The sequence below is a fragment of the Apteryx rowi genome, unplaced genomic scaffold, assembly GCF_003343035.1.
Source record: "Apteryx rowi isolate R43461 unplaced genomic scaffold, aptRow1 scaffold_832, whole genome shotgun sequence".
NCBI lineage: Eukaryota > Metazoa > Chordata > Aves > Apterygiformes > Apterygidae > Apteryx > Apteryx rowi.
Window position 1 is genome coordinate 249,236 of NW_020451130.1, and position 25,179 is coordinate 274,414.

The 25,179-nt window shown below is 50.7% G+C and overlaps 1 protein-coding gene across 1 annotated transcript; it reads left to right on the forward strand.

The window, feature by feature from the left end:
• On the forward strand, positions 1 to 23,343 carry RRBP1 (ribosome binding protein 1). Its single transcript, XM_026089877.1, has 24 exons — positions 1 to 19; positions 1,466 to 2,167; positions 4,998 to 5,146; positions 5,452 to 5,574; positions 6,590 to 6,742; positions 7,397 to 7,515; positions 8,491 to 8,644; positions 10,940 to 11,078; positions 11,430 to 11,617; positions 11,910 to 11,947; positions 13,551 to 13,641; positions 14,131 to 14,223; positions 14,926 to 15,018; positions 15,120 to 15,200; positions 15,300 to 15,389; positions 15,566 to 15,658; positions 17,225 to 17,296; positions 17,524 to 17,619; positions 18,249 to 18,332; positions 19,687 to 19,776; positions 20,746 to 20,829; positions 21,522 to 21,620; positions 22,198 to 22,341; positions 22,839 to 23,343. The coding sequence occupies exons 2-24, from the start codon at positions 1,486 to 1,488 to the stop codon at positions 22,875 to 22,877; spliced, it is 2,994 nt and encodes a 997-aa protein (XP_025945662.1). The 5' UTR covers positions 1 to 19; positions 1,466 to 1,485; the 3' UTR covers positions 22,878 to 23,343.
• Positions 23,344 to 25,179: the final 1,836 nt, after the last annotated feature.

A 25,179-nucleotide genomic window follows, 5' to 3' on the forward strand; every position in this document is an offset into this window, starting at 1 on the left:
GCTCGCTGCAAGAGCAAAGGTGGAGCGAGTTTCTGCTGCAGTGCTCTGTCGTGTTCTCTTTTAGCACCTTTTCTGTAACGTGTCATTGTGGTGCCAAAAAAACTTCTGAGGTCTCTTCAAGACCTGAGGTTTTGAAAGGTTGCCCATCTCCTTCATTTTAGTCTTATTTTGCCTCCTCCCCTTCCAGCCCCCCCACCCTGCAACACACAACCTCTTATAGAGGTTTCCTCTTATAGAGGAAATTTGATAATGTTCACAGTTAAGTGTGGGGATGGGAACTGCTTATAGCCAAGGGCTTTCTGCCTTTTCCCCGTGATGGCTTTTAGGCATGATGGCAAGAAACTGCAGCTTTGTGTGTCCTGGAAAGTGCCCCTTCTTAAATTAACCACCTTCGGCATCCCTGCCTGAGGATTAATGAGCCATCTTGGGACCGTAAGGAGGTTTTGCCCTGATGGGAGAAACACATGAGTGGGACAGCAGGGAAGAGATTGGTTTAGAAACTTGGGACAAGGTTTAATTAGCAATTAAATGGAGTGGCATAACAGCACCTCCTGCCCGATCTCAAACCAGTCTCTCTTGAGGAGGGTCTCCGTTGCTGCTTGTTGTCTTGTGGATGGAGAAACTGAGGCTGAAGAGGAGGTGGGGAAGGTCATGTCCTATGCCTGGTTTGCCTGCCAGGCTAATAGCAGAGGTGGAAAGAGAAGTGCCACATCCAGGATTCCCTTTGTAAGTCTCCCTCACTGCTTCTTGTGAGCCTCTGTCGGAGAAGATGAGATAATTGATGACTGTGACTTTTTTTCTTTTTTTTTCCTTAAGTTTGAACTTATGACTTTTACTGGTATTTGCATCTCAAGGAAATGGCCACGACTTGGTTCTTGGTGTGGTGTATGTGCACACGGCCTCGCTGCAGGGTTTTGTTTGCACTGTGCCAGAGCTGCAGGCTGCTGCAGAGAGGTCCCCTTCCCCAGGACGCTTGCATGGGTGCTGCTCTCTGCAACAGCCCTGGTGTGTGGCTCCCAAGCACGTGTTGGACTGCATGTCGCGTTGCCCTCTTTACCACGGCAGCCCTGTGTGTCTTTGCGGAGTGCGGGAGAGCCACTCTGCATGTGGCATCTCCAGCTCTTGTTGTGAGATGAGCTATATGTTCAGAAATTGCTGTTACCCAGGGTGCAGATGCTAAGGATGTAATTTTTTTTCCTTTTTCCCTCTTTTTGGTTCTTCTGGAGATTGCTACAGTCATTGAAATTACTCATTGCACTACGAACTGGGAATAGCTGCTGTAAATAGGCAACATAGTGGAGGAGCCCAGACTTGGGGATGTGCAAATCCTTCCCAGGGTGTGCAAATCTCAAGCATTTGTTTCAGTGCAAGGTGCCATTTGGAAACACAAACGTCTGTATGAAACTCACTGCTCTGGGCCATCTTTGAGTTTTTCTCCACTAACTGTCATTCTGGTGTCTTGCAGGCACAGAAGAATAAGGCAGGATGGATGTCTACGACCCTCAGACGCTGGGTGTTATGGTCTTTGGAGGTTTCATGGTGATATCAGCCATTGGAATCTTTCTGGTATCCACCTTCTCCATGAAAGAGACATCTTACGAGGAAGCCTTGGCCAAGCAGCGCAAAGAGCTTGAGAAGACCCACCAGCACAAAATGGAGAAAAAGAAGAAAGAGAAACCTGTTGAGAAAAAAGGAAAAGCAAAGAAAAAGGAAGAGAAACCTAATGGAAAGATACCTGAGCAAGAGCTGACTCAGGAAGTGACAGACTCTTCCAAGGATGTAGTTCTTGAGCCTGCTGTGGTGTCTGAGCCTATAATTATTGAGTCTCCAGTTGCAGCAGTGTCAGTGACCCCTCAGGAAAAGGAGAAACCTGCCCCATCTCCTAAGGAAAAGAGGAAGAAGGAGAAGAAGGTGGCAAAGGTGGAGCCTGCTCCTAGCCCAGCGTTGGCTTCACCTCCTGTCAGCATCCCAAAGAGCTCCCCTGTCTTGGAGGTGACCTCCAAGGAAGTGCCTGTTGTGGCTGTGCCACCAGTTGGCACACAGCAAAGCGCTCCAGTCATCAACTCTGTTGCTGTCAAGAAAGCTGATGCTCTTGCCACCCATGAGGAGCAGAAGCACGATGGAGCTGTCAAGAAGAAGGCTGCATCCAAGAAGAAAAGCGAGCCAGGTAAGGCCAAATTCCTCTGCATATATCCCCATTGAGTAAGCAAACAGAATATCTTGATGCTGTTAAAACAGAGCTGCCCTGTCCTGAGACCTCTTCATTCTTCTGTGTTGGAAACACGGCATCTCTAGAAAGGCAGTCTCTGGTGAGATGGACCAAGTGCGCAGAGGGAAGGTGGTTGGGAAGACTGGAGTTCTCTCTAGGGAATATAGAGTTGAAGTCAAGAGCTTATTGACTTGTTTTCACTCTGTAATGTGTTGTCTCCTGCATTGGGTGCCCCTGCTTGGTGCTTGGTTCCTCCGTCCAGCATGCACAGATGTTGGAAAGTTACAGGTTCCTCCAGGATTTACTATTGCATCATACATCTCTGAGCATATCTGCACACTAAGAATGAACAGGAGATGCAGGTAGCTGCCCTGGGTGAGGGGGGTATAAATAGGTGTAGTGAGGGAAGAAAATGCTCTATAGCTGGATTCTCCCCTCTCATTGCATGGATGTGAACAGTTTGGTTTTTATCTTTGGTTACGTGATAATTGCATCTTTGAGAACACCTGAGGGATTTCTCCTGTTTGTCCATATGGGAACACTTCTCTGAGAAGGGCTGTGGAAAGGTCAGAAAGTACTCACAATTTTAGAGCCTGCAATGTGGCGCACATGCATTTCTTCTTTTGTAAGTAAACACCTGCTTGCTAGCCTTCCCCAACACAACCCAACCCAGGTTGCAGTGTAATCTGGCAGTTTTTGCACCTGTATTTCAGGAGAGAACTTGCTACTCGGCAGGATGTGGGGAGTTTTGTGCCCACAGGTCTCCAAGGGCAAGTTAAAACCCTTGAATCTGCTTGTCTGAGGAAAGGATTTTACTAAAGGCCAGCTCCACACAGGGATGAGATTTGAAATTGTTTGAGCTCAGGAGCAGCCACTACTGGAGGGTATTGCAAAGATGGTGTTTGGGTGTTCAAAGCCATGTCCTCTGCTCTGATACAGATGGCAAATCTGACATGAGTGGCTTGGGATATTTTTTCTTGTTTGATTTGTTTTTAGCCTTTTCTGTTCCAAGAAAAACCTGCTTGCAAGCGGTTAACATGTACATGGATCCAAGGTCATCAGCTGTGATAGTGGGACCCAAGCTCTCCCTCCTAACACTTGTTGGTTCCTGATCTTGGCTTCAGCACTGATTTGCTTCCCAGGCTTGGGACTCCAGGGAGCAAGCTGTGTCTCCAGTGCCACATGTCTGCGTGGGTTTGAAGAGCCATGCTTTTAGTGTGGAGGTCAAGAACACGGTCTTGAACCTCGTAACTTTGGGGCTTACACCTCAGCGTTCAGGCCTGCAGGATGCTCAAGGTTATGTAGGAGCATCTGGTCACGGTAGGGGAAGTACGAAAACGGAGTGGGTTTTGGCGGAGAGAGGTACTACCACAGCTGATAACCTGCCTAGAAGTAAGGGACCAGCTTGTAACAGGGAAAGCAACTGCGGCAGCAGCTTGCCAAGGGCGTGGGGATCTGAGTCTAACTGCCTTACCCATGCTGATGGCCCAGGTCATCACATACAGCAGAGTCTGTGTCTGGAGCAGGATGGAATTGCGGTTGAGTGTAGAGGTAATGCTGACCCCGAGGAATTCTCCATTGCTCTGATCTGGAGTTTGAACCTGTTTTTTCTTCAGTTTTGTTTTTTTGCTCTACTGGAGCTTTTAACTTGAATAGCTGCTTCTTGGGGAACAGATCATCCCCAGGGTTAGAGGAAAGCAATTTGGACATGTGCTTTTGCTCTCATGTGTGTTTTAAGATCATCAGCCAGGTGGGTCTAGTCGCTTACTTGCCAGAAAAGTTTTGAGTGCAGTGGCTGTCATGGGTTGGATTCTTTTTTCTTTTTTTGCCTCCGAGCTCTGAAATACTCATGGTGGTGGGAGCTGGTGTTGGGTGCAGGATAGCTTACCACACAGAAGGCCTTGTGCTGCTGCCCCTCTCTATGGTCGCCCTTCCTCAGCGTGAGGGAGTTGCAGGATGTGTGTCCTGAGACGGTGGCATGAAGGTTGTGCTCAGCGCTGTGCAACTTCTCCTGAAACTGCTGCCATGTGGGTCCTGATCTCCATGTTCAAGAGGCCTTGGTGTTAATGGCTTTAGAGACTCTGGACTTACTGGAATCCAAACTGCTTTTTTAAAGAACCAGTTCATGTGGGTTGTTTTTAGAAAAGTAAGCACACTGGATCGTAGATACTGTGGAATAACTCTTAAATCTCTGCCCACGTCCCTCTATCCATCATGACCTTGTGCACTGTGGTGCTACAACAGCATCGCAGTCCTGTTACAGACTACATGATGCTACCTGGCCTTCCCAGGTTTGCAGAGGGGTAGGAAGATATGCATCATTTCCTTCACAAAGAGTTGGAGCAAACCTGTGTGGTGGAAGAGGGGGGGACTCCTAGCTCCACTCTGCTCCACTTGCAAGGGGGTATCACGGTGTAGTCCAACTTCGGATCCCTCCTGGCCTAACAAAGCTCTGATCTGTGGCATTGGTGAAACATGTCTAGCACCTGCTGGCGATCATTCAGTTTGCTCAGTGGGTTGGAGGTGACCTGTAGTAGTGTCAGACAGAAGCGATCGGTGACCCCTGAAGCACGCTTGTGCAATGAGCATTGTCTGTTCTCTAGCACTTCTTGTATTGCTCTCATTTAAAGAGGTATAAAGCACGAGTGCAGAAAACTGCCTGGATGCTGGGTTGAAATGGCAATTGTCCAGTTGAGGCCAGCTAAGGTAGTTGACTTAAAATCAGGGAGTGCGACTCAGCTCTGCTGTTGGTGTTGAATGGTTCCAATGCCTCCTCTTTTCTCTTTAGCACCCATGGACTCAGATGGGCCCCTCTACCTGCCCTACAAGACGCTTGTGTCCACCATCAGCAGCATGGTGTTCAGTGAGGGGGAGGCCCAGCAGCTGATCGAGATCCTGACGGATAAAGCAGGCATCGTCCAGGATACCTGGCATACGGTAGGGTGGCGAGCTGCGGATGCTTGCTTCTTCATGGCCAAGAGCCACCTGCCATTGGCTCTTGTGACCTTGGCTCTCAACTGAGACTAGGGGCTGGGATGTGATGTGTTGAGGGAAGGAAAGCTCCAGGTTTTAAGGCAGGATGGGTGACCTGCTGGCTACAAAACCAGCAGGGCATTCTGGAGGATAGAGGGCTGGATCCTTCATGAAGCCACTCTTGCAGGTTAGGTAGCTCATGCATGCAGGGACAGGGGAAATGGGATGGATTTGGAGGTCTCCGTTAGCGTGCTCTTTCACGCTTCTAGGCAACGCAGAAGGGTGACCCAGTTACTGTCCTAAAACGCCAGTTGGAGGAGAAGGAAAAACAACTTGCTGCCGAGCAAGAAGACGTGTCCGCTGCCAGAAACAAGCTGCGGGAGTTGAGCAAGGTGAGCACTGCACAGCCTTCCTCAGGTCTCTGGCATGGGCTCTCTCCTGTGCTGGCCATCTTGGCTCGCTCCATCTCGGCAGAGCAGTCCTGCTGGTGTGTAGCAAGCCGCCTAGTCCCTGTGGGTGGTCCCACTTGGAAGCAGAGCCCAGTTGGTGTCTGGGTCCTTTATCCATTTGCTGTTCCCGCAAAAAGTGGTGGTTCAGTGCAGTGCTTTCATCCATAGAGTGTGGGTGCTTGTGTTCCTGTGCTGCCTGATCGCTGCTCCGCTTCCAGGCCTGATCCAGAGCAGGAAGGTGTCAGCCCAAAGGACTGTGTGACAGAGCACGTGTGTGGCCTGCAAGAAGTGGGGAACAGTGGTTTCTTTAATAGATTGCACCTTGCCTCAACCTCATTTTAAATACTGAAATCAGAACAAACTTTTGCCACCTTGAGGTGGCCCTGTGGTTGCCGCACTGACGGCCTTGGCATGGCTCGTGTTGCTGCTGATGGGACACGGTAGCAGCGAGCCTGCCTGTCTGGCCGTTGGCGGGAAAGGAAGGTAGATAAACAAAGTCCCGTACGTCCCCACGAGCCACGGGGGCCTGCATTGGCATGGGCAGGAAGCAAGCTTTCCTGTAGTGTCCACGTTGAAGGCAGTATAGCGCCCTCCAATCCCAACCTGGGAATGTCCCTTTCTTTCCCTGCTTTGCCCTGGATTTTGTATAATATAAAGCTTATTGATCCAGAAAAAAAATCTAGGCTGTCTTACTCCTTTCTCTTAGCTGGCCTGGTGTGGAACAACAGTGGCATCCAGTGGCCACAGAGCCCAAAACAAAATACAGAAAGAAATGTAAGTGTTAAACAACGTAGCTTGGCCATGCTGTTTTGGCATGGGACTTCATAGACTGCTTGTAGCTCTAAAACGGCTGAACTTTTAAGTCTTCCAAATCAGGAGGCCTGGTTTTGTGTTTCCTTAAAGCGAGCAAACTCAAAGCAAGTGCTGAGAACTAAGCAGATGGCTTCTCTCCTCGAAGGAACTTGCGACGGAGAAGGCCAAGGCGGTGGCTGTCGAAAGCAAGCTGAAAGAGCAGCTACTCGCTCGCGAACGGGAGATTGCTGCCGTTCAAGCCCGAATGCAGGCTAGCTACCAGGATCACGTGAATGAAACGCAGCAGCTCCAAGGAAAGGTAGGTCGTGTGTTGTGTTCTGGGGTCTTGTGCTCTCCTCTGGCTGGGGGATAGTTTTTGGTGCATGGGGAGCCTTTTTGATTAGATCGGCATATAGGGTATGGCGAGGGGAGCAGAGACTGAGAGAGGAGAGGAGAGCCCATGATGCTCAGTCTCCCAGCAATGGCTTTCCTCAATGTGGGGCTGGGGTGAGGGAGACCTGGTACGTGGTTGCGCCATGCAACGAGATGGCAGGTGCCCCTTCCCGGGAGATTTTGACTGTGTGATGGGGAGGGACCACTATCTGAGGTCCAAAGTACTGGAGACTTCAGGGGCACCTCCTAACATAAAGGTGGCTCTTGGGAGCAATCCTTTTTTCGGTGGTAACTGCATGAATCACTGAAGTAGCAGAAGCCGAAACCTTGCTTAGCCCCAGGCTGCCTGGACCACAGTGCTAAAAGGAGAAGAGATGTGTGGGAGCATCCTCATGAGACTTTACATACCTAGGAGGTGTAAATGTCTGTCAACTGAGCAAGGGGGTGCAGTGCACCCACACACCCCACATGTGTGCGTGTGCATTCCTCTGGGTTTAACAGCCTGGGCTGGGGTGGTACATGGGCTTCTCGGGAGAGGAAAGGGCCTCATGATGGAATAACCTGTGTTGGGGTCCTCTAGATTCGGACTCTGCAAGAGCAGCTGGAGAACGGCCCCAACACCCAGCTCGCTCGCCTGCAGCAGGAGAACTCCATCCTGAGGGATGCGCTCAACCAAGCCACCAGCCAGATGGAGAGCAAGTAAGGCTGCAGCCAGGGCCGGGGTGTGGAGCGGAGACGGGGACTGCGTTCTGGCAGGCACCAGGAGTTAGCTCTCCTTCACAGCTGGCCTGTCCCCTTTTCCAAGGGGTCTGTACAGAAACCACCCTGCAAAGGCTATTGCCGACTTCAGGTAGCTGGAGGTAGAGGAGGGGGTCATGAAGAGTTTGTCAAATGTCTTTTTGGGGGCTGACGGAGGAAATGTCGATGTTTTCGCAGGCTGCAGCTCATGACAAAGTGGAAGGACAGGGGAAGGAAGCCCTGTTTGCCTTGAGCTGTTTTGATGCTGGAGCCAACAGATAGTGTGAGGAAGAAGGCAGCTCAGCATGGGCATGAGCTGAGAGATGCTCAGTGTGGTGCTGTCTGCACTCTGCAGCAGTCGTCAGGGGATAGATGCTTGGGGATGGAGACTTTTTCTCTCTGCTAACAGATTTAAGGTGCTGTGTAGGACTTTCCAGCTCTTGTAAGCTCATACTTTCTGACTTCAGAAGATTTCTAACAGGTTCTTTGTGTTTAAAACGAGTGATGCCACAGAGAACCAAGACCTGCTTGATTCATGTAGAATAAGCATGAGCTAGGTAGAGATATTTCACAGTCCTTTTTATAGAAAATAAGAAATAGCTGGTGATTAACAGCAGTAAAATAATTACTGACTGGACTCCAGATGCTTAGAGAACTTCCTCTTGTGTCTGGGAATGCAGATCCTCATGTTTTCTACTTCATAGGAAAGGAATGTCTCCTGTGACTGAAATGTAGCTTTTGAAAAGTGATTTGTCAACTCTTTCCACCACCCCCCCCCCATGAAGGACCAGGCGTGTCCTAGAAATAGGAAAATGCAACTGTTAAGATATTTCAAGTTCTGCGTCAAGCCCACAAGAGGTTGTATTCCCCCCGTAAGTAAAGCGAGGATACTCAGTTGGCCTGTGGGTTAAAATGACCCTGCTTTTCTTGGTCCAGGCAAAATGCTGAGCTGGCGAAGTTACGACAAGAATGCAACAAGCTGGCGAAAGAGCTGACTGAAAAATCCGAGATGCTGCAGCAAGAGGAGCAGCAGAAAAAGACCTGGGAAATCAAAGCAGTGGCCTCTGAGAAGCAGGTCGAGCAGCTACAGGTCAGACAGCCACCGGCAAATCTGCTCCCCTCGCAGAGAAGCTGCAGCTTGAGTTTACAGTAGGGAGATGTCTGGCTGGAGCAGGACAGGAGTGCTGGGGTTTGCCAGCTGTTTTCCCTCTGACCTTGTTTGGGTGGCTTAATCTCCATGTGTTTCTGGTCCTTCTCTCTTAAAACTGCATGCATGAGGGTGGACAGCAAAAGAGTTGGTTCGCTGCGGGAACCAAGCCCTTGCAATGTTCTTTGCGTTTGTGCCCTTATGAGTTGGGTTTGGGTGTTTTTGTGTTTTGTTTTTGTTCTTTATTGAAACGGGAGCTGGTTAGAGCAAAGGCACCAACCTTCAGAGAAAGTGCTTAATGTCAGGCAAGCACTGACTCCTCACTGCTGTCTTTGCAGCAAGGTAATCATAGAGGACACTGGCTATAAGAAATCAGGTTTTATTAATTCAGCTGTTCAGAGGTAAGGGGGAGTGTGTGCTCCTGCTGGTGTGTGCATGTATTCTGCCCACACCTGTCCACGCACGCACACACACACACACCCCTTACCCTACTAGATAAAATGTCCCGTTCCAGGGTGGTTAGGGGCTGGCAGCTTAGGCGTCATGCAGGATAACTAAATTCATGGGATCCGTGCAATGCATGGCCGTGGGAAGAACTTGGAGATGGAGTGGCTGGAAAAGGAGCTGCCTTGCAGATCTCCGAATTGCCTTCCCCACGTGTTAGTCTGTCAGGGGCAATGCACTCTTGTTACAGCATCACCAGAAAAACCCAGGGAGCCTGTGGCCCTGGTTAAAACTGTTCTTTTCACACATCTGTGAAGCTCGTGAGGTTGGTGTGAATGGGTGAAAAAACAACAGGGCTGGAAGCACTGCTGGCTGGGGGATGAGGGCTTTCCTTGCAGCAGCACGGCAACCCCGTGGGCTCATCCGTCTCTCTTCCCTTCTTGCTAACAGCACGGTTGTCTGTAGAGAGCCCCTGGCCTTTCTTTGCCCCAGGAAATGTGATAGGAAGCCCCCCAGCCCCTGTCACACTTGGGCCTGTGCTCACACCAAAGGGCTTGCTCTCCCTTTCTCTCTCAGCTCAGCTGTTTTTAAGCCTCATGTGCTCCCTTCCTGGCAGAGGAGGTAACGCTTGTGGCTTTTCTGTTGTCATCTGGGTGTGGCTGAGGTTTTCTGGGTGTTTAAAGGATATGTCCTGAATAGCAAGTGATGCGTTGAAGGTACCTGCGGTGATGGGGAGAGCGCAGGTTGTAAGGGTGCTCAGTAGCAACACCTAGAGCTCTGGGTTGAGGAGTGGTATCAAATCAAGGAAAGGAGGAATCCCACTTTTTCGGTGGTTCTAGAGGTATCATTCAGGCAGAGACTGGGCTGCTAGTTTGCCTTCCTCTTTCCCCTCCGCAAAGCATTTTGCGTTTGAAATGGTATGATTCATATTCAGAGAGCTGCCGGTTTTCAGCACGCTCCTCATATCCCTCACTCTGCTTTCCCCCTCGAAGTGCCTGCCTTGGCCAGGCCTCTTCTCTGCTGCTTTCTAAGGTGGAAAAAAGTCTTCTCTGGCCCAAACCACATAGAAAATTCCACTGCGTGTGGAAACACACGTCTGGATATCTCTAGGCACCTGACCTGCTAAGTGCCGTAGCAGTACCTCCCCATATCAGTTTGGGGCTTCAGCTGCCCACGCAGCATCTGCTTTCCATGAGCAAAGAAAATTGAGGATGATCTCCCTGTCGTAAAGAGCATCTGCCCCATCCTGAGTGATGGCTGGGTGTTTTCCTGCTCTCCCTCCAGCTGCACAGTGGCAGCTATGAATGCATTCAGTGAATGAAGCCACTTAGTGGCTGCGAGAGCAAATTAATAGCAAAAAAAAAAAAAGTTTGGCACTGTCTGCACATGCTCCCCGGCGTGGAGCATTTGGGCTCTGAGCATTGGCTGGGGCTTTGCAAAGGGGAGGCTTTCTGCAGCGCTGCCTCTGCTGGCGTGGTGTGTAAGAACCAGAGCTTTAAGAGGTTTTTCAGAGCTTAACTCTCTTTTCCAGGCTGGAGGGGAGGATGGCTGCAGTCAGTTGTCTTGGCCCAGAATTGAGACATTAGGGTGTTGTCTAATTCCCGCTTGAGGGCTGGCAAATTACAAAACAAGAGCACAAAGTGAATGCTTCTTCGTGCACAGGGAGCATGGGGGAAAGATGACTTAAACCCCCCAAAAGCACAGCTTAAAAATAGCACCATGTGACACAACTTTGCTTGGAACTGGCCAGGGTGCCTCACCTGCTGTTTAAAGCCTTCTCTTCCTGCCGTGCAGACTTCCCAAAGAGAGGTGGAGGCGACGCTGCAGAAGAGGCTAGATGAAGTAAGCGACGAGCTCCGCAAAACCCAGAGCAGCTACAAAAGCCTTCTAGCAGAGACAGAAAAGGCCAAAGGACAGCAGCAGAGCATTGCTGGTGAGGACCTGGGCATGACACAGGGAGAGCTCTCTAGCAGCTGAAATAGGGAGCGGATTTTGAGCGCTGCTGTGAGCTTTGAGATGGTTCCTTGGTGGAGCTGGTCAGGGCAGGGTGAATTGACCCAGATGAGCTGGATCATCTGGTATCAGTGCAGGGAAGATGCCCGGCTTGTCCATGATTGTGGTTGGAGGATGAGGCCTTGGTTCTCTCCTGGGATGCTGCTCCAATGCCCCTCTCTTCTGCATGGCTGAGGCCTCTTTGCCCAAGAGCCCTGCTGGGGCAAGGGAGGGGAGTCTCTGAACGTGGTTGCACCTACTGTCTTGTGTTTCTCTCCTCTTCCACTAACAGAGCTGCAGGCCAAGCTGCTGAGCTCCGAAGCAGAGGTTAAAAGCAAATTGTCAGAGCTCGACAGCCTGAAGGGAAAACTGCAGGATGCCAGCTCAGAGAACATGAAGCTCGTGGAGAAGATCAAATCCATTGAAGCTCTGCTGGAAGCAGGCCAGATGAGGGAGGCAGAAAAAGACAGAGACTTGCAGGTCGTGTGCTCTTTTAATTTGGGGGCGGGAGCGTGCAGGAGAAATGGTTCTCAGTGCCAGTTTGGGATGTGCAAGAGATGTGTTTGTACAGATCTGTTTGCAGCTCCCAGCTAGCAGCACATGGTTCAGCTCTTAGCACCAGCCCCAAGTAGATGTTTTGCATGGTGGCATTAGCACCTGTATTATCTTTGCAGATGGATCCCCTCTGGGATCCCCTCTGGGATGCTCTCTGTAAGGGCTGGTCTGCTTCGGGTCTCTGAGACAGGTAATGACAGTGATTTCTCTCTTCCAGGCAGCCAATGAAGCAGAAATGAAGCAGCTGCGGTTAAGGTGAGTTTAGATACTGTCTAACTCACAAAAGGCTGTCACAGCACCTAAAACTTGTCTGGATGTCCCAGATTTCCCCTGAGGGTGATCCCTATGGGTGAGGGCTTCCTGTTCCCTCTGTTCGAAGGGTGAGAGGGATTGTGAAGCTGGGAATTTGAGGTGAATCCTGGACAGTGCAGCTTTTACAGCATTAATCAGCTCTAGTGCTGGCCCCAAATAACAGCTAATCCGTTCTGAAGCAACACTTTAGTTGCTGTCAGGCACATGAAGGCTGACATCTCCTTAAAAACAGACTGGGGAAATGGTGTTGGTGCTGAAAGTGGCAGGGACCTCTGGATTTCGCTGATCCAAGACCCTACTCAAAGCAGAGACATCTAGAGCAGGCTGTTTGGGGCTGTTTCCAGGGAAGTTTTGAATTTTCCACCTTTCTGGTTCAGGGTTCCAGTGTTTGCTCCCCGCCCCCAATCACAGAATGACAGAGGTTGGAAGGGGCCTCTGGAGATCATCTAGTCCAACCCCCCTGCTCAAGCAGGGTTATCGAGAGCACATTACTTAGGACCCTGTCCAGATGACTTTTGAATATCTCCAAGGGTGGAGACTCCACAACTTCTCTGGACGACCTGTTCCAGTGCTCTGTCACCCTTACAGTAAAGAAGTTTTTCCTCATGTTCAGACAGAGCTTCCTGTGTTTCTGTTTGTGCCCGTTGCCTCTCGTCCTATCGCTGGCACCGCTCAAGAGTCTGGCCCCATTGTCTTTACACCCTCCCTTCAGATATTTAAACGCACATGGTGAAAAACAGTTTTCTGGCATCTAATTGGAATTTCCCATGTTGCTACTCATGCTCATTGCCTCTTGTCCGTCTGCTGGGCAACTCCGAGAAGGGTCTGTCTCTGTCCATGGGGGGAGGGTTTCTTGGGGGTAATCTCGGATGCGTCTGCTGCTAGCAAGCATCCAGCGTTCCTCAAAAGGAGGGCAGTTGTTCAATCTGACCAGAGGTTCTTGGTCTCCAAGAGATCTGGGCAATTCATGTTGAGGATCTGCATCTTCTTTGGTCTGCTCAGCTGAGACTCCTGTCAGGGTGGATGGTGGATCTGAGGGTGTGGAGGGAACCTGCAGGTTTTTATGTGTCTAGTTGGTGGCCCTGATTTATGGTTCCTCAAGATAGTAAGATGATGCTTTTAAAATGCAGAGCTGTGGACTATCTCAGCCTAATGAGCCGTGGAGGGGATGTGTTGGGAGCAATTTCAGTTACGTAACCTGGAATTTGTGGCCTTTGGATCAGGTTACTTCTTCTTCTTGTCCTGGATATACAGCCAGCCAAGTACTCACTTGGTTGTTATTGCTGACAGGTCAGTAGGAAACTAGATCCCACAGAAAACTAGATCCCCCTTCAGCATTGCCGTGGTCTTTCATTTTTGCAGTTGTGATTTTTAGTCCCACAAGTGCAGCCTGCTCGCTTGCTCTCCCCGTGCAGCGGTGACTTCCTGCTGTTTGCAGAGCCTGGAGCAGACCCTGAGTAGGAAGGGCTGCAATCCCATTCTTGGGAGCTCACTACCTGGGAGGGGGGTGAAAACTGAAACTCACTCCTGCATCATGCTGTTCCAGGCTTGAAGAAAAAACAGGCCAGCTCTCATCCTTGGAAAGGGAAGCAGCAGAGCTGAGAGAGACAGTGGAGCAGCAGAAGACAAAAAACAATGTACGTGAGTGAACTGGATTCAGCTTTGGACACTGAAGATCTTTTCCTTCAAAAGCCAGATTTTCAGGGCGCAAACAAGGGATGACAACTCATCACAGTCAGCTAATGATCACTCTGTGGTGCAGCATGAGGCTCTTCCAGCCATGCAGAGCGTTGTGGGTGTTGTCTTGTCTGGCAGGAGACCCCTGGCAAGGTGCACAGCTCAAGTGCTTGACCTGATGGGCTTTGGCAGCAGCCAGTGGGCCACGTGGGTGGAGGTGTCTGTTCCCTGTCCAGCTGGGAGGTTTAGAACATAGTAAGCAGGAGAGATCCTATCCTGGCAGGGTCAAGGGGCTCTTTGGAGCTCTTGTCTCCACCTGGCTTCACTGTGCTCTGCTCCTGCAAAAAGGCCACTGCCTGAGCGTGTTGTGGAGCCAGTGCCAATGAGCAGTGTGATGGCCTTCAGTGTAACGTGTGGCTTGCTGCCTTCTGTATGTGTGGTCTTGACAGGACCTCCGTGAGAAGAACTGGAAAGCAATGGAAGCGTTAGCCACAGCGGAGAAAGCATGCGAAGAAAAACTACGTGCTGCCACAAAAGCAAAGGTGAGCTCTTTGGCAGTGATGCCAGTGTTGTAGGTGAAACATTCAGTCTCACCGAGCCATCAGAGTTGTTTGCCCTCGGTTGCCTGCCTCCACCTGAGGAGCAGTGCTGGCCTAATCCTGCTGGCAGCTTGTCCAAATCCCAGCTGAAGTTGGATTTTGTTCTTGTGAGTTGGTCTTCTTGTGCCTTGTTGTGCAGAGCTGGGGCATTCAGAGGACATCCCCCGGCTGGAAGGAGATAGATGTCAACAGCTTTCTGCTGCATCTTAGGCTTTTTTTGTCTTGAAGGACTTTTTTCTGCAGTGCAGGTCATGGTCAGGTAACCAGAAGCATGTGTGGGGCCTACTGAACAGAATAACACAGATCTTAGCAAATCCTTCTCTTGCTTCCAAGGTGGCAACATGGAAGAAAGTCAAATGATACTGTCAAACCAGCATAATCCCATTGACTTTTGGAGAGGAAATGGGAGTGCGTCCTCTGCTGTCTGGAGGCCTAATGAAAACATGCCCGAACTCAGAGTGCTGGGTAGAGCAGGAGGTTTCACGGATTTTCGGTGGTAGTGATTTGCAGCGGTAGTAGTTTTCTCTGCCCGCTGGTTTTCCCGTGCCAGCTCACCCTTGGAGGCATAGAAAAGCAGGACTGGCATTTCCAGCCTGGCATGTGCACCTGAGGCCTCCATCCCAGGACAGCTTGTCTCTCTTGCAGGAAGAATCGGAGCAACAACTTGACACGCTCCAGATACGAACCAAGCAGATGCTGCTGTCTGCCTTCCCAGAAGTCGCCGTCTCCTCGCAGCAGGTAGGCATGTGCTTTTTCAGGTCCCTGCCACACAGGCATAAGAGACACCTAAGCAACCTTTTCTCTTCCCTTCCCCTCCTCCTCCTGTTTTTCAAACTCAGGATTATGATACGTGGCTACAAGAGTTTAAGGAGAAGGCAGTGGATGTGCTAAAGCAACACCTGACTGCAAGAGAGCACCTGGTAAGTGAAGGGGCTGGAAAGCAGAGGGGCAAAGGAGTGCTGAAGAGCCGCTCGTTTCTTTTCCTCATCTCTCCCTCCATCCCTCCCCTCTCCTTTCAGGATTCAGCACTTAAATTAAAAGAGGCGGAGGAAGCGCAAAGCACTTTACAAGCAGAATGTGAGCAGTACAGAGCTATCCTTGCAGAGACGGTAAGTTTGGTATTGCAGTGTCTGTGTCTACGTGGTCTTCAGTCCAGGTCCAGCACTGAGCTGCCTGTCCCCCTCACTTCCTCCAGCATGTCCAGGGCGTCCAGCCCTGACAGTGGCTGCGGTGCCCTCAGGAGGGCTGGGAGGAGGCTTGGTCTCAGCTGGGGCTTTGCCAACAGGAAGGGATGCTGCGAGACCTGCAGAAGAGCGTGGAGGAGGAGGAGCGAGTGTGGAAAGCAAAGCTCACAGTGTCTGAAGAGGAGCTACAAAAGGTGCGTGTTTTGGGTCTGTTGTTCATGTGTAAAGGCTCATGGAGCTGGACTCTTAGAGTAGAGGGACTGTTGGCTATGAATCAGATGGTGACCCTAATTGTTCTTTCCAACCTTGAATTCTTGAAACATGGGGGCTTTCTCTCCTCCCCAAATCCATCCTTCTTGTCACAAAACTGAGAATCCCACCTCACTTGGGAGCTAAGCCTCTCTTCCTGTTGTGGTGAGCCACAGGTTATACCCTCCTCCTCCTCCTGGATCCCACCTTGCTGTCTGATGTGTGCCTAGATCCTTCCAGTGGAGCTGGAGGAATTGTTCCAGGTTTCCACTTCAGTCATGGTAGTTAGGAAACCATGTTACTGCTTCAGTGATCCAAGTTCTGCAGCTTGGGAGTCTGGCTTGAGTCCTCCTGGTGGGAAGAGTCCCCTGGCTTGACTGCAGCAGAGCACGTGCAGTACTCCTAGAATCCCATTTTTAGAAGAACTTGGCTTGCTTTCAAAGTCTGGGTTGACCTTGGTGTTGGTTGAGGCTTCAGAAAGGAGCTGAAGTCCAAGCCACATGCTGTGCACTGTTTTTGCTCCAGCTGTTTGCTAACTCTGGGTACGCTCTTACTGGTTAAAACACCAGCTGGCAGCTGCCAGAGAGCTGCTGCTGCCCAGGAGTTTCAGGGGGAGCATGTTTCTTGAGCTCTTGGGGCTTAGCTGGTGTCTAGGAGAACTTGGTTGATCATGCCTTCTTGCAAAGCTGACTTATCTCCTTCCTTTTAAATGCCGAACTGAAGTTACTTTTCACAGTCTGGTTGCTCCCCGTCACATGGGGTTAAGTTAAGTTAATTGAGACTGCAAAGAGGTGGGGGAGCTATTGTACAAGAGGTCTTTAAATTCTCAGCCTGTTGCTGGCTTGTGAAGTCCCAGTGCTGCCAGCTGCCTTGCACCGAAATCTAGCGTAGGATTGCATGGAGGTGACGTGGCTGCTGGTGTTTATGGACAGCATGGCCAGCGTGCGTGATAGGATGAACATCATAACTAGGGCAGGCCCCAGGGCTGTTCTGTGTCTCTGTGGAGAAAAGATGAATTCCTTTATTGCAAAGTATTCAGCAACGTGAAGTCCTCTTCAAAAATAAATCCAGGTTTAAATGCGAACCCCATGCCTTGAGCTTTTGGATAGCGTGGCTTTTCTTAATAGCAAAACCCATGATGCCTCATTGGAAAAAATACCTCGCTGCTTCCAAACCAAAGGCACTTTCGATAGGAAACTTGCACTGGGTTTGGTGCCAGCTTCACGGGTGTTGAAAGCTGACTGCAGCCAAGTCCTGCAGGCAAATCTATTACCTTACTCCACAATTTACAGCCTCGGCTTGTTGGACTAAAGCTTCCCCTGGGAAGAGCAGCTCCTGCTGGCTGCAGGCCGTGGAGCTCCAGTGTGGTGTTGGGACTCTTTTGTGCTTGAGTGCAGGATGAAGTGAGAGAGGTGTGAGCGAACCACTGGGCAGTTTTTAGTTGTGTGAAACATATTCGGGATCTAAGTGAAATGCTATTTACTGACCTTTTCTGATTGTTTCTGGCTTAGTCACAAGTCCAGCTGAAATCCCTTGAAGACATGGTGGAGAAGTTGAAAGCAGAGCTGCAGAGCACAGACCAGGTAGGTTTTTTGGCTACTGGAGAGGGTTCAGGCTGTGCCAGGGCCCCTTGTATGCCCTGCACAGGTGCCATATGGATGTGTGTTGTGCTTCGGTTGAGTCAGGGTTGGTCTCCTGACTTGCCCTGGGGAAGGTATGCTTGCAGCGTGGGATGTGTTTGGGATGCTGTTGTCCAAGTGTTGCACCTAAACACAATCAAATCCCTCTGCTTTCTTTCCTTTTAATCCAGCTAAAGGAATACATCTCTCTTCTGGAAGCACAGCTGCAAAATCACCTGGAGACAGCCAGTTCTGAACGCCAAAACTATACAAAAGAAGTTGAAGTTGTAAGTGTCGTGGCTGTTGCTCTCTTACGTTGCTTTTTTCGTTCTTCTAAGCCTGATTCATCCCTCATCTGCATCAGGGGGCTTTATGGGGAGTGCCCTGGGCCTTCACAGCTTTGCGAATCAGAAGGGAAAGGTAGATGGAGATGTATGCCCCAGTCTGGTTTGTAGACATTTTATGTCAGGAGATTCATTGGTAGGGGGTTGAGGCAGGGGGATCTGTATGGAGATGTTATCTGCTGCTCCTTGGTGGCCTGCAGACTGCGGGATTTCTGTGGCTCGAGCAAGGCAAAGCTGCTTCGCTCTCTCTGAGCAGGCTTCAGCAGGCAGGTTAACAAGTGATGCCATCATGGCCTCTTTGAGAAGATGTTGTGTTAAAAAAATGGTTCCCTGGGCCAAAGGGCTCTGAAACCAAGTGTATAAATGAGCTGCTTTCCCCTGCCCCGCCAAGACCCCTGGGGTGACAGGGCTAGGGGACAGGAGGGCAGCAAGGCAGGGTAGAGGGGGCCACAGCTGGGCTGAGTGGTTGTGTGACATTGCGGGGTCTGCAGGGGCTTGGAGGGGTGAGTGGGAGGAAAAACTGAAGCCCTAAGTCTATCGCTTGCTCTCTGTTTTCTGTTTCTCCTTGTCAGTTGAGGCAGTTCTTATCAGAGTCCCAGGAGCAGCTGGAGGCAGCGAAGACAGAAATGCAGAAGCAGAGCAAGGAGCTGGCCCTGGTAAGGGGGGACACTTGCAGCCTCACTGCAGGGACCAGTACACCTGAATGCAGGATGGCTGCTTTGCCGCGGGGCAGTTTGCAAGCTGCGATGCAGGGCTGGTCCGCCTGGTGGCACCTTGCTCCTCACCGCACGTTTGGAGAGGGTAGGAGCATACAGCCAGGACGCAGGTGAACTTGGTACTTCTGCACACAAAACTCATCCAGTTTTCAAAGTGGATGTTTGTGAGCTAGGAAAAGATTATATTAGCCTGCCTTTCTTCCTGTGAAGGTAGCTGGGAAGGAAGGGAGAGCAGCAAGGCTTAAGCAAGCTGGCGTGTAGCAGAAACCCCAGCTCTTGCTGCGTTGGACTCTGTGATTGCAGCCCCTGGGGCGGGCAGAAGGTTGGGTCCATCAGTCCCCCCTTGGGTGGGAAGACCTAGGTCGTATGTCCCATGTGTATATGAATCACTTAAAAGATTTGAGGATGAGGCGAAGTTTCTGCAGGTAAGTGGGAGAGAGGGCTGGGATGGAGGGCTTGGAGAGCCAAAAAACTGCCAAAATTATGAGGGCTTTTGGATTTTAATTACACTTTTTGGTTGTGAAACAGCAGCTGCTGCTTTGCCTTCTAATATTTAAATGTTTCATTCTTTGGAGGCTAAGCTCGCCCACGAGGTCTAGGAGTCTTTTAGTGTCACGCTGCAGCCCTTCAGGGCTTCCTTAAGCCCTGTTGCAGTGAGCAAAGGGTCAGGAGATGTCCCCGTTCAAAGCTCTTGTTTTTAGAATTTTGAGGTGGTATCGCTGGTTTGCAGACCTGCTCAGAGCAGTGCAAGCCAGGAGGCACCACCTGGTGCCTCGGGTACGGCTTCTCTCAGGTGCTGCAGCTCTTCTGAGCATTGCAGCCATTATCGTCCAGCTCACTTAAGCCCGTGCAGCCCTTTCCTCTAGAGAGAGCTTGCTGCTGGGTAGTCATTAACTTTAATTAAATGGGCAAGCAGTTGTAAGTATTGAACGCATCTGTGTTCATCCAGCAACCTTCCCTTCCTTCTGAACACACCACCCTGCCTTGGCTGCTTCATTTAACAGCCCGACTGTGTCAGTACAAACCTTTGGAGCGGTTTTAAACCAAAGGGCTGAGTGATTAACTAAGAGGAGATGAGGTGGGAGCAGGTCTGCACACCTAGGAGCCATAACGTCTTAAACTGCCCAGGTTAGATACAGTTTGTCTAGCCGAACCAGAGATCGTTTTTCCAAACGTTTTGGCTCATGTGCAAGCAAAAAAACCAATGAGCATTGTCTGTAGGTCCTTGCAGGTCTTACAATGGCTGCTGTGTGTGGGTGTGTAACTGAGCCAGGCTTGCTGGTCCTCCTTGCAGGTCAGGCAGCAGTTGAGTGAGATGAAGAGCCACGCGCAGGATGGAGTAGTGGGGTTACAAGCTGACCAAAGCGAGCCCGCGCCCCTCGAGGTTAGGGTGGTGAGACTGCTGCCCATGAAGGCACTGACCTCTAACCGTGTCCCTTGTCCTGTGTCACCGTCTCTAACAGCATGGAAACCTGCACGTGGCTTTGCTCCGGGTGGGGTTGTCTTTTGTCCCGCATGTGTGGCGCATGTCCACCAAGGTCCCGGGAAGCCAGACCCCGGCCCCCTTAACCACCCATCCTATTTCCGCTGGAAGAGCGTCACCATCTGGCTTTCCTGATGTCGTCCCCCTTGGGGGGACAGGGGCAGGCTGGTTTGGGGAAGCAGGCAGGAAGCGCTGCTGCAGGGACACCGCGAACCCTCGACCAGGCTCCGCCACGCGCTGAACCAAGAAGGGCGTTGCTTGGGTTGCCTTGGAGGAAGCCCAGACCCCAGCAAGGAGGAGGACTCCCTGACACAGCTGGGCTGCGAATCCTTCCCCGTTGGAGGCCTCCTCTGGGGTTTAGGATTACAGAGCCCATATCAGTGTAAAAGCTCTGTCCACCTTGCTGGAGTCAGACTGAAGGAATTAGCAGTGACTGTTGTCTTTCAGGCTAACACCTCTTGCTGGTAGCTGGCTGCTGCCATGGGCAAGACTCCGTTTCTCTCTTGTAATCCCATTAACTGTGGAGCCTTCCCCAGGGCACTGTTCATCTGGCGCAGTGTGGCCACTGGTTGGATATGTCCTCCGCTGTGTTTCGCTTCCTGTCCCAAGTCCCAGCTTGTGCTGCCTTGCGAGCAGGCACAATTTGGCAAAGCAAAATTGAGCTCTGGGCCTGCCATCGGCATCCTCTCGGCTTTTGTGCAGAGAGGAGGGGATACCGGCGCCTACGGTCTTTCCGTGCCTTGGGAAATGCTCCAGGTTTTGTTTCTTCTGTGTAGCTCAGCTTTCATGGTAGTGTCCCCACTCACTGATCTCTGTCCTTAGTTCTTTTTTTTCATATTTTTTCTGGGTCTTTTCTCTCTCTCAATGCAGCTGAAAACTCAGCTAGAGCATAATGAAGCCCTTGTGGAGAAGGAGCAAGCGCTGAGGCAGAAGTTAGCACTGGAACTGGAGGAAGTAAGTTGGACAGAGGCGAGGAGGGGACAGCAGCTTGCTGTCAGAGCTGGGGATCAGCCCCAGAGCTGTGGAGGGGCCATGGGCAAGCTCCTCTGCAGAGGGAAGGGCCCTTTCTGCCAGCATCCATGACTGTCTTACAGAGGATTTATGGCTAGGTTGGATCTGCAATCCCTGTTCTGATGTGGAGCATACGGGAGCTTTGCCCCCGGGCTGAAATGTAAAGCAGAGTCAGCTTTCCTCCGAAGCTTTCGAGTTCTTGGCTAATAGAGCCCAAGAATTAATTTGAAGTTTTCCCCATCCCTGCCTTCATCTGGGACATTGCCACACTTTGCCTCATGCCTCTGGAGCAAAGGAGACTTCTTACAGCAGCTGTGCCAAAGCCACCATGCAAACACCCCAGTTGCTGGACCCTGAAAGTGCCCCCTTCCAAGTCTCCCCTTTTTTGTCAGCACTTTCCCTTGAGGATTCAGGGCTTTAACTGGGCTTCATACTGCTTCTGGAGAGAAATGCCATCTTCGAATAGCAAACCCAACACATCCAGCCATCTGACTGCAGCTGTATAATCTAGCGCTTCATCAGAGGTAGACCCACCTGGGACTGGGGCCTTGCTAGCTCACTGTATGGAGGTAGGATGCGGGAGATATCTGCTATCATTAGCTAGTGTGTTAATTGAGCATGTTTCTCTCTTCCAGGCACAAAGCTCTGCATGCAGTTTGCAAGCAGAGCTGGAAAAGCTGAGGTTGGCTGAAAATGCAGCAACTTCTGACATGGAAGAGGCCCAGCATCTCAAGGTGATTTGGCTGCCCTGGTTTCTTGTGCTTGGTGTTGAGGCAAGACAGCAAAAGCCTTGGCAGAGCAGGACTGCGCACATGGTCTATCTTTGTTGGGGATGCTGGGGCAACATAGATGGTTCCCATGCAAGTAACTCCCTGCCCCAGGCCTGGCTGTGAGCTTCAGCATGGCTGAGGGGTGAAGCAGGATGGAAATCACAGTCCCTAGATCTGTGTTGGCCAAGATGAAAAAGGGAGGGGGGTGATGCCCTGAGCTGGCTTTCTTAGCAAGCAATCTTGCTGGCTGGGCTTTCCATGTATTGGGAAATAATTCTGCTCCTGTGAGGTTGGCTCAGCCCAGGCATCTCCTGGGTTTGCCAGGGAGCCAGCGCGAGCCATGGCTGCATCCCTGCAGCATGGGGTGATGCTTGGCCCTTCCGGCGTGGGAGGGAGCTGGATGTGCCTCCAGCTCTTGGTCACCAAGACTGCTCAGTGCAGACCCACTGTGATGGGGTGGGGGGAAGGACTGTGTCACCTGCAAACAGCCCAGACTGCAAAGGCAGGCTCACATGGATGGCTTCTTTCAACTCCTGTGTAGGAAAGACTTGAAAAAGAAAAAAAATTAACAAAGGACTTGGGCCGGGCAGCAACCAAACTACAAGAGCTACTGAAGGTTACCCAGGACCAACTGGCCAAAGAGAGAGAAACAGTGAAGAAATTGAAAGAACAGCTTCAGGAAACGGTATTTTTTTCCAGGAGCTGGGATTGGGGACTGAGCCCTTGGCTGGGATGGCATCTGGAGTTAGATGAGGTGGTAGGACGGCCCCCATGAGCATCCGGCCGTGGTTGGGTGGGAGAACAACTCAGCCCTTTGTGGCTGGGAGGAAAGCTCAGGGCTGGAGCGAGTTCTTGCTGGGTGTTGCTGGGAAGGGCTGTGAGCAGAACCGACCTCTATCATGCTGGAGGCTCCATCCTTCTTCTTGACACCAGTGGAGGCCACAAGGAAATGTGTGTCACATGGTTGTCAAAAAGTGGAGGCAATGTGGTGCTTACTGCCAACAACTATCTTGGTGGCTCTAGGCAACCCATGGGACTCACTCTGCTAGAAGGGGGTTGTCACGATTTTGACTGTGTGGAAGGGAAGATCTGACCAGTCTGTAAAATGCTGTGCTACTTAAGCTGCTATGAAAGTAAGTTAGATCCAGCTGAGTAACCCATCTCTCTGCTTTTATTTTCCAGGGGGAAGAGGATGGTTCAAAGGAAGGGACTTCAGTTTGATCACTCTGTGACCTAGAACTTACTGTTCAACTTACCAAAATGCCTTACACATTCCTAAAATAAAAATATATGCTCAATTTACTGTAGATAAAGATACAAGCCATTAGTGACTCAAAACCTAATTTTGAAACCTTAAAAATACCAGTAAACACTGCAGGTATACGTTTGTAAGAATCTTCATACTGTTTTGTACAACTATTGCCCTGGAAGCCACTCTGACCGTGTCGGGGTGGGCGCTGGGCTTCGACCCTTCTGTAGCAGCAGAATCCATGAATGTGTGAAAATGGAAGACTGTATTTGTACATCAATCAGTGCAATTATTTTTTTTGGAGTGAAAGAAGTGTGAAAGGAAGGCCCATGACCATATGATGGAAGGAAGCCTCTCTCTCTGATGGGGGGGCTCTTGGCACGTATCCTTTTGTGTATTTCTGGGTGTTGATGCAATTAAACTGATGTTGTAGTGAAATGAGCTTGTCCTTGCTTTCTTCTTCTGGATTTATTTATTTATTTATGTTTGTTTGTTTTAAGCTTCCAGGTTACGTAGGTGTATGGGATCTCTGAAGAACGACCCCAGTTGTGCTAGAAGGGAATCCTCTATTCCCACCATTCCTTCCTGTGGAGTAAAAACAGGGGGAACAGCTCTTACAGGGATGTGAGCAAAAGGGAAAAAAGTTTCCTTCGAGCCACGTGTACTTCTTGTGCTCTAAGTGCAGCTTGGAGTGCCCTTGCTTTTGCTGCAAAGCAGTGGGTGAGGGGGGGGAGGAGGCCTTGGTGGAGGAAAGTATGCTGGAGGTGACGTGTCTGCAAGCGTGGAGCTCCGAGCGTGTTGCCCGGCAGAGGGAGCACAGCACCAGCCATGGCTAGTAGCCAGCAGTGGGAGCTGTGCTTAGGTTTCCCTTGCAATTTGTCCCTGCCCATGCTACGTGGTGGTCCTTGCTTGCTGCCAGGTTCTCCAGTGTTCAGCTCTTGCCTTCTCGTGGCTTTTTTTTTTTTTTTTAAGGCCTTTTTTTTTTTTTAGGAAGTGGCAGAAGCCACGTGACCGCTTGGTGCCTGTCTCCCCACAAGAAAGCGGCTGAGCCTGATGCTGACATCAGCTGGCCTGGAGAGAAGGGAAGGAGGGCCCTGAAACACTTGGTTCCTCCAGGGTTTGTGAAAAGCAGGGGTCAGGAAGGGGCTGAGAGCAGGACCTGCGAGCAAGTGCCTGGGTTGAGTGTGGTGCAACGTTGCAGCTCTGGCAGCTTGTGCCTCTTCCCTTTAGGAAAACCACAAAACACTACGGTTGCTGAGAAAAGCTGAGATGTATTGGATGCCTTGGGCTTAGGCACCCTTTTATCTGGGGTTCACTGGCTGTTTGCTAATTGAGGTTTGGCAAGGGCTGGTTCGTCCCAGCTTTATGCTTGAAGTCCAGGCATGAGATGCCTCTGAGCCTATCAACACTCATTGCAGAAATGGCCCCAGTGCTTTCAGCAGAGTGCTGCAGGAGCTGGTGGGGAGCTGCAAGGAGGAGGCGTTAACACGGAGTTTTGGCTGGTCTTGCAGGGCTTCCCCTCCATTGCCGCTCTCTGTCCAGCGTGCATTTCCTTGTAGGCTGGGAGTGGGACCTGTGGGATGCCTGGATGTGTGGCTGTGCTGGCTGGAGAAAGCTTCCTCCCAAACCCTCCTGCGGGTTCCCTGCCCCACCAAAACAGCACTGACCTATCCCTGTGCTTCACCAAAACCTTGACCCCAGGGATGGCGGTGCCAGATGCCAGGTCCCTGGGGTCAGGGCATCTCCCACTCCTTGTATCAAGTGGTGGCTGGGCAAAGTTGGTGTTTGCACTCATGTCATGGGAAAACTGGGTTCTAAAAGTCCTCTGATGAGCACAACTGAGAGTTGGGTGTGGCTAATGTGATGGGACATGCTAAGTAGGCTTGGGCCTCTGTCAATGTTTGGCTTTTGGTCTGTAGACTTTTGGCTTTTAACATTCCCCCAAAAGGAGATAGATAACTCTTGGATTTACCAGGATTGCAAAAAAAAAAACAACCCCAAACCATGTGTGTTGTGCTGTTAGTGTTGGGGTGGCCATCCCCTTTGACAAGCAGTTTGTGGGACAGCCCCAAGTAACAGGCACAATGAAGTGATGAAATCCTTTGGTTTTCTCACTTTGTTCTTTTGCAACAGTGATTTCCTTTATTGTGAGCATTTTTGCAAAACAGACCAAAATAATCAAGTGATAACACAAGCACAGTAACAAAGCCCCCAAAACACACAGTCAGCAAGAAGGCAGCGGGCAGCATCACAAGTACACAACAGGGCCAGCTG